Source organism: Pectinophora gossypiella, chromosome 12 (genome assembly GCF_024362695.1).
Source record: "Pectinophora gossypiella chromosome 12, ilPecGoss1.1, whole genome shotgun sequence".
NCBI classification, from domain to species: domain Eukaryota; kingdom Metazoa; phylum Arthropoda; class Insecta; order Lepidoptera; family Gelechiidae; genus Pectinophora; species Pectinophora gossypiella.
The window spans coordinates 9,341,029-9,357,833 of NC_065415.1; the positions used below are offsets into that span (position 1 = coordinate 9,341,029).

Sequence of the window (16,805 nt, forward strand, 5' to 3'; positions counted from 1 at the left end):
GCAATTACCGCTCTGATACTGTACACCACGCCACGACTTGACTCCAGTATTATTAGCAGGTAATTCAATAATCATGACACGAGTACATTATACAAGGTGTTAGTGACATCGTAACAAAATCTTTGAGGGATGATTCAGACCATGATTCTGAGTTGATATCAAGTGGAATTTTCCGTCGCAAAAGTATGGAACTGAAAATAATTTTAAAAAGCTCTAAATTTTCATGAATTTTACGACAGGAAATTCCATTTGATGTCAACTCAGAATCATGGTCCGAATCACCCCCCTCAGTATTCGTTATGGTCTCACTAACACCCATACGTACTTGTATGGCTAACTGTACGTACTTATACGGAGTGTAAGTGACATCGTAACCAATACTGAAGGGGATGATTCAGCCCATTATTCTGAATTATCACGTGGAATTTCCCATCGCAAATAGAATTAAAAAGAAACATGAATTTTACGACGGAAAGCTCCACTTGATATAAACTCAGAATCATGGTCTGAATCACCCTCCTCAATATTCGTTATGATGTCACTAACACCCTGTATAGCATTGTTATATTTCCGATCGCTGGGTATAACGTGACGCCATTAATCCGAGTTCGTAGGTAGGTACATTACTTAAACTAAGTTTTATACCGATAGTTACCCATTCTTTGCTTAGGTACGCTATAGTTTCAGAAGATTGTAATTTTTGCGTTGCATTAGGTATAGTACGCTTTTTCGAAATATGTTTTTAAACCAAAATAATAATTTTACACGAAAACCCAACAGAAAAAAATCAATTATTATATCATACTACCTACCTAAATTTTAGTTTACAAAAACAAACTCAACGACATGCAGGATGTACCTAATATGAAGAGAAAATGGGGACCGAGTTAACAATATAATACTATACCTGCCCTGGATAACAATACAAACATAGCATAAATGTTCATATGAACATATTTATATATTTTTCCATATAATAGATATTTACATAATTAGTATATTTAATTATTATTTAATATAAATATCCGTATCTTTATGCATAATAATCCGTTACAATAAAGAGCTTTTCAGCTACCTACGTGGCAACGGAGCGGACGAAATAACTTCAAACTCTACATATTTTATTTATATTTTTTTACTGAAACTTTATAAGGGGTAAGCTTCACCGCCGACTGAAATATGCCGTAAAGACCATAATTATAATAGCCATAAAAAGATAGAAATAGTAAAATAATTACATTTATGTTTAAAGCTCAAACCAGACAGCGAGATGAAAAGTTTAGGCATTTCTTAGATTATAGAGCCTGTGATTAATGTTCCCTAGTAAGGTTTCACCGCTAAAAAAGTAGGGTAAATAAAGTTAAATATCGCAAGACCATACTGCACGGTTTTGTAAAAAATCTTTATAATATATCTTACTCAAAATACTAATACGTACTTTACCTGAATCCACGCATTGATCTACTACAATGTAGGTTTCTGTTAAAATCATATTTCTAATAAGACTCTCGCGTATCTAAAATTATGCACCAAAAAAGATTTGATTAGAATGTCAACTGAAAAGAATAATCAGTAGAAAAATAAAAAATGCTGTTACTAATAAGCCTTAGTCGTTTCCATGTAATCCGATACGATTAACTCGAAAACGACAGTCTTACCTACAAGATTTAGCAAGGAAAGTTATCATCAAAGAACCGAAAGTGGCAATTTCCTTATTGAATTTAAGAATTTACATTCATGTAGATTTATTTGACATAAATTCAAATCTGTGTTACTATTAAAAAGTCATCAGATATACTCTCTTGGGCACATATCCAATGAGTTATCGTCCAAGACAACACGCCGAACAACAACAAAAATATTTAGGCTTCAGAAAGAATACAAATTAGATATTTCACGTGTTTACATTTACGTTACACGTCTTTTACACGTGAACAGTCACGTGAAAACATTTGAGAACGTGTAAATCGTGAAATCGCAAAAGTAGAAAAAACATCAAATAACAACATCGTTTTCGAGATTTTTTCGGGCCACGCAAAAGCTCGCAACAAAAGCTGCGCAGACATTACTGAAGGTTAAGATACTCAACATGTGTTATATCAACACAACAAAAATATATTATGTCAATGTTGGGTTTTTATATCAAAATAATAGCGTAGAACAGGCTCGCAGCTCGCGGCTCACAGTGGTAGAGGCACGCGCGGCCGGGCGCTGGCCGCTGCGTGTTGCCGCGGAGGCTCGCGCGTGCCGCCAGCCCCCCGCAGGGGGCGGCGCGGGCGGTGGGCGGTCCGGGCGGTGACGTCAGAGGGGGGCGCCCGCCGCGGATTGGCGGAGCTGCGCGCGCCGCTACCGAATATGGGACCGCGGCTCCATTGATAAAACTGCGGTGCGGGGTCGCGCGGCGCCAGTCCCCTTCGCACCGGCCACGCGATAGGCCGTCTCCACGCTGGCGCTGTTCGTGATACCACTGGGCCCGTGGGCCGAGGAGCAGGTGGTGCCGGACGGGATGGGCACGGACGCGGAGCCCCCGGTCGGGACGCACCTGCTGTCGCTGGCGGACATGGGCGCGCTGGGCTTCGACTGCGCGGTGAAGCCGGCGCCGGCGCCCGCCGTCGGCTCCATGCCCTCGGACCTCAACACGCCCGTCACCACGTCAGACCTGCCCGCCTTCTTCCCGAGCCTCCTGGAGCCGCCGCCCATCTCAGGTGCGACCACGCGTCCCACACGCATCGTGGGCGTCTCGCCCCCGCTGATAACGTTGTAAACAAACGTGTCTTCCTCGGGTGTCCTTCGCCGTCCTTCACTCCGCGTGTGATCAAATCCTCAGTGCAAAAGTGTTTCGAATTTATTTTTTACAAATACTTTTTTATGACTTTATGGCATTGAAGAAAATTTGTAAATTAAATTAATATAAATTCACTTAAAATCATTTTTGCATTGACGGTCTCAACACTTCGCGACCTTACTCGGGTCTACGGTCTTCCAACATCCGAAGTTGTTTGGAAAATTTCAGTGTAAAATGTGAAATGGAAAGTTCGCCGGCCGGCCATATGATCGGATCGATACTCGCGTTGAATGAAGCCTTCCTTGTGACGTTCACCCCTCAGTGTTTAGTGTCCATGTTCTGATATGATTTGTGCATTCTATAATGAATCAGCGGTAACGGTAAATATGCTACACCAAATAAACAAAACACACACTATGACATTTTATCTACAGATTTAATTTTATGGTTGTTATAAATTTCAAAAGTTTATTTATCTAGTCACATTAAATTTAATACTGTAGTATTTTCATAGTTTCAAAAACTAAAAAGATTTGCCGTTAACTATGAAATGATACAACTCGATTTTAGTGAAAATTATACGCAATATTCAACTCTACATTTGTGCAAGCTTTTTTCTAATTTCAAAATATTTTTAAATAATTACTGGCAACACAACATTACCCCGAAATACATGTTTACATAACGCAGAACCATTCTTCTTTAAATAAAAAACCCTAACATTTATTTTAACAACTTTCTTTTAACTTTTTAGTCGCGTGTTAACGAGGACTTATCACGATTAGGTAGGTACAATTAACAGTTCCAAACTAATAACAACTACACTTTATTCTAAAAAAGCGTTTTAAACAATGAATAACAACATAATGTTGTAAGTAGATAAAATAATAAAAACACACAAAGCTTAGTAGGTGACGGTCGCACTTCTCCCGTACGTTGCTATCAGCGTGGTTTCCGGCGAGCTATCGCCTTCCGTTTGCGCCTCAAAAACTATATGATCATACGCACGTTACGCGAATTCCTTTACGATATGCTCTGTATAGGATAGACGGTAATAAAATAAACACTGACTGGAAAATATTAGCGCGGTTACGCTGCAATTTTGGTTATACGGTACGATACTTAGTATGACCTGAAGTAGCAAATTTTTAATATACCTACCTAAGTTTCGGCGATACATTTCTTTTGCCCTAAAACTAAGTATATGTCGAATTGTGTGTAATTTCGATTCGTATAGCATAATTTGTTTTGTTACAGGTACATTACCAGGCGATGAGCTATCGCTAGCTTGTTCACCACGACGACACAAACATGAATCGTCGTTATCCCCGGGCGCTCGCGCCGAGGACGCGAGCAACGCGTCGAGTGCGAGCGCGTCCCTGTACGGACCGGCGACGGGCGGCAAGCGCGCGCCCAGCCCGCCGCTGCAGTGGCTGCTGCCGCCCGGGCCCGGGCCCGGCAGCGTCGACAAGTACTTCCAAGAGGAGTACGAGCAGCGCGTGGAGCTGCTGCCGCCCGAGTGCCAGGCCTACTGCGCGCCCCCGCAGCAGTGTCCCGCGCCGCAGCACTGCGAGTACCGGCCGCCGCCAGCGCAACCGCCGCACACGTGGGACGCGCACGAGTACGCGCCGCCGCAGCCCACACCCGGGCCCTCGGGGCTACCCAAACGCGAGCCCTACCCCACGCCACCGGCCGGTGATCGGCCCGTGCAGCTAGCCGAGTACAACCCTTCCACGAGCAAAGGCCACGAGATCCTCTCGCAGGTGTACCAGCAGAGCGCGCAGCCTCTGCGGCTCGTGGCTGTCAAACCGCGCAAGTACCCCAACCGCCCGAGCAAGACGCCCGTGCACGAGCGGCCGTACGCGTGCCCGGTCGACGGCTGCGACCGCCGGTTCTCCCGGTCGGACGAGTTGACGCGGCACATCCGCATCCACACGGGGCAAAAGCCGTTCCAGTGCCGCATCTGCATGCGCTCGTTCAGCCGGTCGGACCACTTGACGACGCACGTGCGGACGCATACGGGCGAGAAGCCGTTCGCGTGCGACGTGTGCGGGCGCAAGTTCGCGCGCTCCGATGAGAAGAAGCGGCACGCGAAGGTGCACCTGAAGCAGCGGCTGAAGCGCGAGCGCGGCGGCAGCGGCGGCCACCACGAGCCGCACGCGCCGCTCTAGCCCGCGGCCGCCCGCTCGCCGCACTCGCTCCATTCCAGCGGCGACGAGTCCGCGACATCGCACCCGCCCCACTTGTCCGACTCAGAGGACGATTGAACTTTACTACTTTTCACGTTGAAGTTATCAAATAATTTCATCGCTTAGGTGTAAATGAAATGTCTTTAACGAAGCTTTATTAACTCTACATTTGTAAATTCACTGAAATTTATATCTTTTTATACATATTTGTAATTATTACGATAGGGAATGATCAGGTGAATGTATTTATTTTGTTTAGATAGGCTAATTGAATGAATTCGACTGGGAACAAACATAGATACGAAGAGGTACGGCCTAAAATGTCCGACGTCGACGTTGTTTTTCTACGAGAAAAATGCAAGATCCGACCGAGCGCACAGCGCACGTCACACCACTACCGCCGCGTCGTCGGTGTAGTGAGTAAACATATCTGTCCTATAAGATAAAAAATATTGTCACTGTAATTGAATCGATCATTAATTGTTCTATTTGCTGTGAGTGAATTGTTAAGTGATCGTGGAAAAGTGATACAAATGAGCCTATTCACAAGCGCGAACGGAGTTAGAAGACGTCTGCCACCGCCGTAGCCTGCCCGCCTGTACTGTGTTGGTACCGGCCAGTTTACTAGCAGAGATGTCGGTGGCAAGCGTGCTCTACACGCGACTGCCTATCTTAAGTAATTGTATAATTATTACTCTTATATACTTGAACTAACGTGAAACTGTGCCATTAATTTAACTTTACGACGTGCCACTGCAGTTTTTATTTTAATACTATTAAGGTAACGCGACTGCTGATTAAGTGATAACTATAATTATTTTTGTTTTATTATATTTCTAGTCGAAGATATATGTAGAGGTGAAAATATCGACTACTACGTTCGTTTTATAGATGAATTATATATAGGAGTATATATATATATATATATATAAATTATATTTGTCGACAGCTGCTGTCAAGGTCTTCTCTTGCTCAAAGATTTAATTTAACAAATTTTGCTCAAGCTGCTTCTATTAGATAAACTTGGGTTTCTAGTTTCAATATCATTTCGTTGTATTTGCGATATTCAGCTCTACCGGAACCTAACGCACTTGTTCTGTAATCTCACTAACTTTCCCTTCTACAGTGGCATTCACATACTTTTATAATGTGCGTATTATAGACTAATCTAGTAAAGGAATAGTTAATAGCGTTTATGATCTCTTAATCATTATTAATTATTTTCGAGATAGCTGTTATTTATAAATAAATACTCATAAGTTTTTGTATAGATATAAATAATGTAAGATTAATTTCATAGGTTTCCGTTACTGTGATTACGTTGCTACGCGATTCGCTATTTGGTCAAGTGTGGCAGGAGGCCGCCTCTACCGATATTACAACAATTCTGTTGTTCACTAATAAGTTCATTTTCTTCGCAACTCTATATACCCAAGCACAAAATTAGCCTTATGAACATTATCTTTATACATGTTGTTAGTATAGTGTGTGTTGTTTATAAAATTGCCTTCGACTTATGATGCTATGGTAATTCGGTAGTTTCATATGATGAATCAATTTTGACATTCAATGTTCACTGTAGGATAGTTCTTTCCAAAGTATAAAATGAAATGTAATGCAATCGTAACAATTTGAATCAAACCAATGGAAACTAGAGATTGTAATGTCACCGAAATTGCAGTGATAAACACTACAGGGTGGGCCTTTCAGTAATGTCGGTCATTATGAATTTAGGATATCTGACAATAATGTTACTAACTCTTGCGCCTACATTTCTTACTGCACATGGGAGCGGTTCGTAGATACTGTGGTATTTGAAGTAATGGGCATTATGTAAGGATAAGCGTAGCACAAGTTTGTTAGTCGTGCGGTCGCACCTGGCGCCTGCCCGCTCCCGCAGTCAAACCCCGCGCCCGCTCTGCTCATAAGCATGTGGTGTACGAGTTTATAATGTTTATACTGTTGTAGGAGAGACGAAGTCTCCAATAGACAAGGCTAGCGTAGATAGGTTTTAATAAAGCGTTTTCATGTTAGTCAAAACGAGTGACAATTGAAACGAAAAAGACTAAATTCTTAACATTTTACGTAATGTTGCATCGCGTTATCGTTATTGATATACGGTGTTGTATTAGGTTACGATTTGCGACTACCATTGTTTGTTACCTGCCGAGCCGCGCGCCGCGCCGCTCGCAGCCTCACACTCGCCACACGTCACTATCTAGCTCTTAGACGACTACTAGAACAAACTATTTGTGGTGTTCACCTGATATGATAGTGAATGGGTACGAATTCTTTACGAATTTTGTGCATGATGTATTGTTTAAGCTATCTTATATGTATTTCACCAGAGTGAAAGATGTTGTTGATGTTCTATAATATAAATAGTTGTAAGTCGTAGGTATTGTTAAATCTCACTAATTTTTACTAAATTCTATTTAATATATTTGTAAATACACTCTAAATTCGGATTTAATGTGTATATAAGAGAAAAAGAAAATTTTTATTTAATACAATCCACCGGAGGTGAGATGAATACATTGTTGGAAAAACATATTATAGCAGTTTATATTTGACACCATCACCTCACTAGACTGGCTGAGACAATGGCTCCAAAGTTCAATTTACGCTAGTGCCGTCCGAATAGCAAACCATGGAACTTGGCAACAAGTGGACACATTAGTTAAATATAGTGACAGAACCGAATATTGGCACACCACATTGAGTGCCGACAGTATTTTTAACATTGGTTAAAAACGTGTAAACTTTCCTTTCCAAAAATTGTCACAATAATAGTTACTACTTAGTATTCCTGGTGAGCGAAGAGCGTCCGACCATTGATGTACAACTATCCGACATTCACACAACCCAATAGCTCCAGAGAAATGGTTAGGTAATATGTAAATGGGTAAAGCAAAGATTGGAGTAAACTTCATCATAATCATCAAAAATTTTATATGGAATACAAGCAAGTAAATACGTAACACAAAATAATAGTACGAATACTTTGGTCCATACGATAGGTATGTGATTATTTTTTTAATAATAAAATTACCTAGTGCATCAGATAATTCAAAGGGTACCTTACCCTTCTTTAATTAATTCTATGGAAGGTTTCAAATAACAGAGTAGATCAAAAATTACCACTACTTTATCCGAATAGAGAACAGTCCCACTACTGGGCAGTTGTGGTGGTCTCCGACAGAATACCTGAGCCGAATGGAGCATACGACACGAGCATTTTGGGAAACTACAATCGTATTAGTAAGTAAGTACTTAAGTAATTTCTGAATTCATGTTAATGAATTCAGAATAGAACTAAGAAAAATATTGTCTAACACTAATATCACCTACACTAAAATAAACACACTATATTGGACCGGACAGAGCCAAGTGGCGCCATCTATCGTTGCACAACGACAATAAAATAATATATTATATCTATCGACGCCTGTCAACTTTTTATCAAATATAATATTATTAAAACAATAAGAAAAAAATATAATACTTACTTCTAAAATTGAAACCGCGTGCGTTTCCTTATCAGTTACGGATAAGAGATCAATAGATGGCGTTACAGCTCCTCAAGTTCTAAACTACAACGCCAAAAATGCCAAGATGATTCCAAGAAACTTCCTTAAACTACTTACAGATGGCGCTAAAAAGAACACCAATTTTGTTGAGGTCTAGAGTTAAAGTTTAGAATAAAGAATAATGTGTTACAGACAAAATTATGTCCCAAACAAAAAAAACTGATAAAATTGTTTTGTACTAATTCTTAATTTAAGTTTGTCCGTTCTTAAAACGTGCTTTCTCTCTCTTACGATACGTGCAAGAAAGAAATAAAGTTATTTTTTTAACAAAGGATAAATAGAATCTATGACACATACTCTGTTAGAGTAAAAACAAAATCCGAATAGTAAACAAATAATAATTTAATTCGTAGAAAATCAGCACACCAACAAAAAGTTTGGACCATACAATTTCACATTCCAAGAGGAAAAATACATGAAAAACACTAGAGAATTAAACTAGTTAGAGGAATTTCAAACACGTTGTAGCTATACAAAATCAAAATAATATTGCCAGTTATTCGATGAATTACCACTCCTTGGTATACGATATTTTAATTTAAAAAAGAATCATACATGGCAGGAGGTAAAATTTTAAAGTTGTCATACAGACGAATTGAAACGTGGATAATTGTACAAACCAACGATTAACCTCAACTTATTTGAAGGAGGAAGAAGATAATCATGTGAAGAAAGGACATATCTGCATATACGGCATACTAACTTGAAGACCCTAAATTTATTACAGATAAGAAGCTTGAGTCTTTACTTATGTAAACTACTCGTAATTTTGTCCTTTCATATTAAAAGTTACTTTTTACCTCATTCTCATTAAACTGACAACAACAACTGAATCTACATACCTACTATCAAACTATTACCGCGCATCTCAAACCTTATATATTCTTAAATTTAACATTTCAAAGTTGTATTATTATATTTGTATTCTATTATCTAATAAATAAAAAATAAAATTCACAAACGGAATAAAACTCTTATAAATTCTAATGTATCTATATACAACGATGTAACAGTGTAGGTTTATACGATCAGCCGTAACGTATCAATAAAATAGCAAATTTTAACGTCATTGGAATGATACGGTTACTAATAATTTGACTATAAACAAAATCACAACAAGCTATTTAAAAATAACACAAATAAACGACAGACATATAATCGATTTGTCATTTTTACTAGTTGCGAACCGTCTCGTTCTAAGCACCCAAATGTGATCAGTCTTAGATTTAAGCGAGGTCATCTTATAACCAATGTCCGCATATTTTCGTAATACTAAACGACGCACTACGTGCCCTTATCCGCAAACGTGGTGACCAGAAACGCGGAGCGTGGTTACAAATTCATTGACAAGGCAGTTACATACTCAAGTTCAGAGCTATCGAAGGAGTTGGCACTGCAATTTGAGCCGTTTGTAGACAGTGTAGGAATAGTTAACAATCCGCATTATGTATTGTACAGTAGAGTTTTGGCTTTAAATGAACTGTATAAAAACATGTTTCATTATCCTCACTCGTCATCCAAATAGACGAATAAGATAATGTGAAAAGTGTGAATAGGCTCGATAGCATTCATACATCGCAGCAACAACATTACGAAGAAACATTATACCGAATAAAAAAGTTTGATGTAAAGCTATTTGCTATTATACATAACTTCTGTAGTACCTACTGAGTACTCTCACCCGGTACTACCCATCTCTCGATACTTCAAAATAAAAAAAAACAACCCTCAACTGCACGAATTAATGAATCGTGTAACACGTTCCGAATCGCCAATTTGCTCTCGCCGTTAGTCACGCGACTAGACCGTATGAAATAAAATGAGTACCACACAGCACATTCGTTATGGGGCCTCTTCGTAGTGGTCGTCGACCTTGGCGAGGTTGGGCTCGGACTCGGAGCGGCGCTTGAGGCCGTCGGCGTCGGGCGAGTGCGGCCGCTCGGCCGCCGCCGGCGCCGCCGCGTCGCCCGCCGCCGCCGCCGCCTTGATGTCTGGTGCGCTGCGGCTCACGTCCACCTGACAGACCATATGCTACATACATACATAAGCTCACGCCTATTTCCCACCGAGGTCACACACAGGGACAGATCACATGTTACTTTTTAAATTGTTAAACTAAATACGGCGATACGGGTCACCACCTATCACGTTGATCTAACAGAAAGCTGGGAGGAGCGTGGGTACTTAGTTCATCTTGCGATGGATGTACCTCTGACTACCCCAAATGGGATATAGCCGTGAGCTTATGAAACTAAATATGATTAAGTCAAAACGTCAGGCGAGATGACTTAGGGTTAAACTACATCTGGCCACACCGTATCGCATTTTCCTATGCTTCTATACTGTTCTGTCATTCAGATCGGTCATTTGCTAGAGCGAGATAAAGAGTGGGAGGGCAGCTGCACTCCAACCGTGTGGATCCACCGCGTGCGGTCACATTATATCGTTCTAGCAAATGACGGGTTTGACTCCTGATAGGTACTGATTGTAATCCTTTCAGCTGTTTAAAAGAAGAAGGATTAAATTAAACCCTTCGTGAATCACCTTTTCGTGATATGCTATGTTATTGATAGTAAACAACCATACAATACTGAACTTAAAATAGTAACTTACCAAGTCAGGTTCAAGGTAGTCGTGAGGCTCTTGCTTGACTTGAGTGTTCATCTTGTCGTTCAGATAGCACACACCGTTCAAGTCGATCGCACTGTTGGAGAATATCGCCGCCGCGCCCACTGACGCGTCCACCAGTGGTTCACTCTGCGTCATACGTGTACATTATACATATGTAAAGAAAACCTTTTAGTTTTCGTTTTTCTCTATTTATTATTGTTAGGCTGCATGAGCTCAGGGTCATCGCTTTGCTTTCTTAAAAGTATCGTATTGTTATATTGATAAGTGAAAAAAAGACATTTAATGTTAAAGTTAAAGAAATAATTTATAGGTTACTATAAGTTACATCTATTATTTCCAATATTAGATAATGATTAGAAGATTATAGATATAATAGACCGTTTTTTTAATAAAAAAAAGCTTTTTTTTTTAAACCACAATCTCCACCAAGGGGCTAAAAGGAACATTGAAGCAATTCATCTAAAAAAAAAAACACAAAATTGCTATTTGACATCTGTTGACAATGCGCGCTTGTTGTCAAATAGCAATATTGCTTTTCAGATTAATTGCTTCATATATACATTTTTACCGGATGGTAATGATTGTAAGTGAAGATGTGGCTTAGGCTGATAAACGCTAACATAATATATGCCTATTCACTCTGGAGGAAAAGTGAATAGACAGGGAAAGTAGAAGGGCGAGGTACGATGCCATCGACACAGCAGTGGCAACACCAGGGCACTGTGGGCGCCACACATACACTCGTGACTCTACCTAACGCTATTGAAATTGCGCGTGCATTTGTATTGTATAAAATCTAGATAGTTTCTGATTAAATAAATTACAGCACTATGGACTTTTTTTCTTATACCCTTTCTTACTAGAAATCTCAATCCATTTGATTGATTCAATACGACGACTGAATAATTACCATGACAGCGTCCTCAGGTATTAGGAACTTCAGTTGCACTGGTTTCTTAGGTGGTACTTCCTCTTTCTCTGGCGTCTTGTGCGCATGAAATATTTCTTTCGTGGCCAAGTCTTTTTGCTCCCTACAATACAACAAACATAATTACAACAAATGAACGATCAGGATAGCTCCTATCTCTCATTACAAGACTTGCAAGTTAACAGAGAATGTCCAGACATTTTTAACAGATCCAGATATTTTTAAATTGCTCGCCTTCAACTCGGATTCGAAAATATACATCTTGCAAATGATAAGTGCTGATGTGTTACGTAAAATGGGAATAAAACGTGACTTGAAGACGAGCCATTCACAAATACGAACCACTTGTAGGGAGTGGAATTGTTTGCCGTCTTCTGTATTTCCGAATGCATATAATCCGGGTGCTTTTAAGGCCAGAGTGAACAGGCACTTTTTGAGCGAGCTCGCTCCATCTTAGGCATCGTCAATGTCTTTGGGCAAGTCTGGGGCCAAGAGCATACCCATCAAAGGCAAAAAAAAACCCTGTATCTAAATCAATTGACACCACCGAACAAATGCTTACAAAAGTTACGAGAAGCTTCTGCAGAACCAGATATGCAAAATTTTGAGTAAGAGAGAAAACAGTCCCAGGAGCACGTCCACCCTTACAGTAGGATCAATAATAATGATAAATAAAAATGACTTATCACCATAAGGTTCATCATATCCATCTTAGGACTTCGTATCAACAGTGGCTGCAAGTTGTCTTTGATTACTTGTGGCTCTGCCCACCCCATTTGGGATTACGGGCGTGAGTTTATGTATGTATGTATGTAAAAATGACTTACTTTTTAGGAGTAGTATGGTGACTCTCATTTTTCTCCATCTGATGTTGCGATATCAAGTCACAAGCTTTGCCAAGTATCACAATAGATACAAGCACCCTTATAGATATTAGGCATAAGTAAGCTATGGTTATTAAGAAGATTGCAGCAAACCTGTAAAAAGAATAAATTAATATTTAAACAAAAGTGATGTATTGTTCTTCAGCAGGCTTCTTCTTTACGTAAATACTAAATACCCATTTATTCCGGGATTCACTTACATAATCAAGAAGGTAGTTCATATTCATTCATACAAATATTGTAAATGGGAAAGTGTGTGTGTCTGATTGTTTGTCCGTCTTTCACGGCAAAACGGAGCGACGAATTACCGTGTTTTTTTAATTAAAGATAGTTAAAGGGACGGAGAGTGACATAGACTGTATTTTGGCTCTTTCTAACCCCCCACGTCCCTAAAATGGGAGGTGGAAGTTTGTATGAAGCGTTCCGCAATTTTCACTTGCATTCAAAATTGGTATGTGGACTATTTGTGACCAACAAAAAAGTCACCCCTTCAAAGAGGAGGTGAAATTTTATATGGGACATTTCGCAGTTTTCAAGGTAGGAAGGTAAATTATGGTACATTAGGAAAGGGGAACCGTGTCACCCCGAATTTAACGCGAGTGAAGCCGCGGACAAAAGCTAGTTCAATATAAAAAGAGAGTCAGCTTTTCAATGTAATTTCTTTTAACACTTTTAACAATTGGAAATTTGCTTATAACACTTACCCATCCACTTTAACAGCATGCACAAGCACTCTAGTGATAACGACGCCCAGAGGCAGCGGTATGAAGCCCATCCTCCTAGCGACCAGGTCCGAGTGGTCACTGAACGCGTACTTCTGCCTGGTCTGCGCCACATCATATGCTAGGCTTACCGTGTACTCGCGGTATACTCCATAAGGGATTTCATTGAATCTGCCATTAATAATATGGTTATTTATTACTTATAAATTAACTAGTAATTAGTAGCAACTCTTTTAGCATAGAATTAATAAAAGCTAAGCAATGATACATAGAGATCCTATTCAAATTTCACAGATAAGGCAAAACATTTCTCAATAATATTGTCAAAAACCATCATGGAAATGTAATGAAATGCCCAATAGGTTGACTGAACGTCAGCCTTACTGAGACACCGAAAAACCAGAGCCTACCTTAAACTAAACCTATTTAAATAAATTTTACTGCTTATACAATGCTGAAATTTTAACTCTAACCAATACAAAAAAGTCTACATACCTAGTAATGAAAGCATGTTTCACCCAGTCAATGATGACCTCAAATGTAAGGACCAGCACACAATCTGGTGCTAGGATCCAGAAGCGCTCTTCCCTCCACGTAAATTCCTTCATAGTCTGAAGAACTACTATGAAAAGCAGAACGGACAGATGTAACCGTTCCCTCACATCACTACATGATACTTGGAAAAGGTTGTTCTTATCAAACTTCTTGAAAACACTGCCTTTGAGTTCCACAAACTGAAAAACGAATAAATCTTACAGTGAATTCAAACAAAATATAAAAAAATCAATCATACCCACAGAACATAGATTGATCTATTCATATCATTTAACATTGATAGTGAAGTATTGATTTTCTAAATAGGAAACAACATTTTAAAATTAATGTCTTAATCAACTCATAAGGCAATGATTGCAATTCCAATCATGCAACTGAGGTGTGGGATAAACTAATAGTTATAGCAGACAGATTGATGAGTCATTCCATGCAGCAGTAAAATGTCATTACATTGAAATGACTTACATTGTTTGACATCATTATGATGAGCAGACTCTTGTTGTTTGAGTTGAATGCCACATTTAGTGTTGTAGCTTGAAACAACACCAGCAGACTGTGCAAAACTGACTTATGAATGAAGGAAACATATTGCTAAAAATGTTGAATCATTTAAACACACCATTCATCATTCATTATTTTCTTTTCATTTTAGTGATTGGTGAATGTCGACTGTGGAGGAAGCAAGGGATGTGTGTCAGGTTCGAAGCAAATGGAATTCTATAGTCTCTGCAGTGGGAAATAGGTGTTAGTTTATATTTCTTGAATTATTTAAATGTGCAAGAAAAATAATAATTTCCTTCTTACTCCATTTATTCAAATCTGCAGTAAGCTGCCATTTGGTTCATTGGAACCAACCATGAGTATTGTTTTGTAATTATTTTCATAAGTAATACCTAGTAAACTAAAAAAATAATATGGTCTTCATTATAGTACCTATGACATCACTTTCCATTTACATATCATACATACAATTGTTTCCTTTTCGGCGCAATCTATCATCCATGGACAATAAGCACTTTTAATGTAGCATTTAATCTATTTTAATCTAATTTTAAAGAAATAAAACTAGTTTTGCTTGAAAAAATCTACAAATTAATGATCACCTGTCACAAAATTACACCTGTTATTTAAAAAGGATACAGACATAGGTCATGGCAAATAGCAAATGAGGTATGACACCCAAATGCTCCCTTCTCCTGTCTCTTGGCTCAGTAGCAGTCCAGAACAAGGCATCAATAGTATCTTGACCAAAGGCAGAGAACAACCGATCCCCAACTTCAAGCATATTGTAGAATATATACAACTTCATAACACTCTGGCTCTTCACTAAATGATACATCATGTTTGTGTCTATGTAACACATTAGTATACTGCATACTAATAATATAAACCCTTTCAAGACATCACAAGTCTCTGCCGGCTTTAGGACATTTTTCCGAGGATGTGAATAAATCCTAAAATAAATATAATTTATTACTCATAACATTGTTTTTTTCATATTTTAATAAGAACAATAGGTAAACTAACACCCTCTGAAACTTTCTGATACTTGTCCTTAGTACACATAGACATTTGGGGCCATAAAAAGATAAAATTATACTTCTATGTTATTAATCTTTAAACTTACCCAAAACATCTTCTAAATAACCGCGTGAAGAAGGACCAAAAAGCCATAATAAACCTCAATGGTAAAAATGTATAAACAAACAACAGGGAGTCTGCACATTGGAAGAATCCATATGCCATGAATTTCTCCAACTCTTGTGGGATTTTTATGAAAGAATAAACCTTTTCCCTTCTAGCTGAGAACCTTTCTTCATCGTGCTCCAGCAGGTAGCCTCTCGTAAGCTCAATGTGCAAAAATGCAAACAAAGAAGCAGATTTATCTCCATCTGTAAATTTATTGAAATTAAATAGATCATATACCTGAAATATCAACCAAGTTTACCTGCAAATATCACATTTCCTTAAATTTACTCTTACTTTTTATATCTTTCGAGGATTTAGTGTCCACAACATCTCCAGACGAATGTTGAACATTGGTTAGAGGTTTAAATCGTAACCTTTTCGTTTGTTCCTGTATATCTTCAGTTTTAACTACCATGTTGCCGAAAACAAACCGTTCATCACAAAACCGCTGCCACTACGGATATAACCCACTTCAGATAATTTTGTTTTAGAAATATTGAAAATGACTACAATCTCAGATTCCGCCTCGACATTTCTTTCTGTCAGTGTCAAATTATCAATAATATAAAAAAAACATTGTCAAACGTCATCTAAAATTCCACCAATCAAAAATTTGATTGCCCAGTGTCACCTAATAAAACACGAATCGTGAATAAAGAAAAGGGAAAACTTTGCTTTAAAAAAAAAACTATGAGTAAAGTGTTGCCAGTTCCACGATGTCTATCGCGCTTCGTTGAATTTTGTTGTTGAGTTAAAGAAAGTTAATATAGCGGCTGGCTTCTTTGAATACAATGTAATGTTTTGTGTGACTGGTTACAATACATTTTGATCA

At 38.9% G+C, this 16,805-nt stretch overlaps 2 protein-coding genes across 3 annotated transcripts in view; one reads left to right on the forward strand and one right to left on the reverse strand.

Annotated features, from left to right (window-relative positions):
• The window catches only part of LOC126371285 (early growth response protein 2-like), a 45,561-nt gene extending 38,034 nt beyond the window's left edge, over nucleotides 1–7,527 (forward strand). The window contains exons 1-2 of one of the 2 annotated variants that reach the window (XM_050016584.1): nucleotides 2,400–2,705; nucleotides 4,043–7,527. In XM_050016584.1, the coding sequence (XP_049872541.1) occupies nucleotides 2,507–2,705; nucleotides 4,043–4,956 (1,113 nt within the window). In that variant the 5' untranslated portion in view covers nucleotides 2,400–2,506 and the 3' untranslated portion in view covers nucleotides 4,957–7,527. Of the gene's footprint in view, nucleotides 1–2,399; nucleotides 2,706–4,042 lie in introns of those variants that run through there. The other variant, XM_050016583.1, reaches the window with a different exon arrangement.
• Nucleotides 7,528–8,888: 1,361 nt separating this feature from the next.
• Nucleotides 8,889–16,527, reverse strand: LOC126371227 (protein TAPT1 homolog). The gene is made up of 10 exons (XM_050016494.1): nucleotides 16,268–16,527; nucleotides 15,912–16,176; nucleotides 15,425–15,738; nucleotides 14,750–14,847; nucleotides 14,225–14,463; nucleotides 13,712–13,900; nucleotides 12,951–13,100; nucleotides 12,106–12,226; nucleotides 11,178–11,321; nucleotides 8,889–10,580 (listed from the first exon to the last, which is right to left on the reverse strand). The coding sequence occupies exons 1-10, from the start codon at nucleotides 16,386–16,388 to the stop codon at nucleotides 10,407–10,409; spliced, it is 1,815 nt and encodes a 604-aa protein (XP_049872451.1). The 5' UTR covers nucleotides 16,389–16,527; the 3' UTR covers nucleotides 8,889–10,406.
• Nucleotides 16,528–16,805: the final 278 nt, after the last annotated feature.

What these genes read in the sequence shown, in the direction of transcription:
- LOC126371227 (XM_050016494.1), bottom strand. Translation starts at nt 16,388, where the DNA reads ATGGTAGTTAAAACTGAAGATATACAGGAACAAACGAAAAGGTTACGA. An exon ending in TCATAATGATGTCAAACAAT is followed by an intron (nt 14,464 to 14,749) that starts GTAAGTCATTTC and finishes TTCGTTTTTCAG; the next exon opens with TTTGTGGAACTCAAAGGCAG. An exon ending in CACCATACTACTCCTAAAAA is followed by an intron (nt 12,227 to 12,950) that starts GTAAGTCATTTT and finishes GTTGTATTGTAG; the next exon opens with GGAGCAAAAAGACTTGGCCA.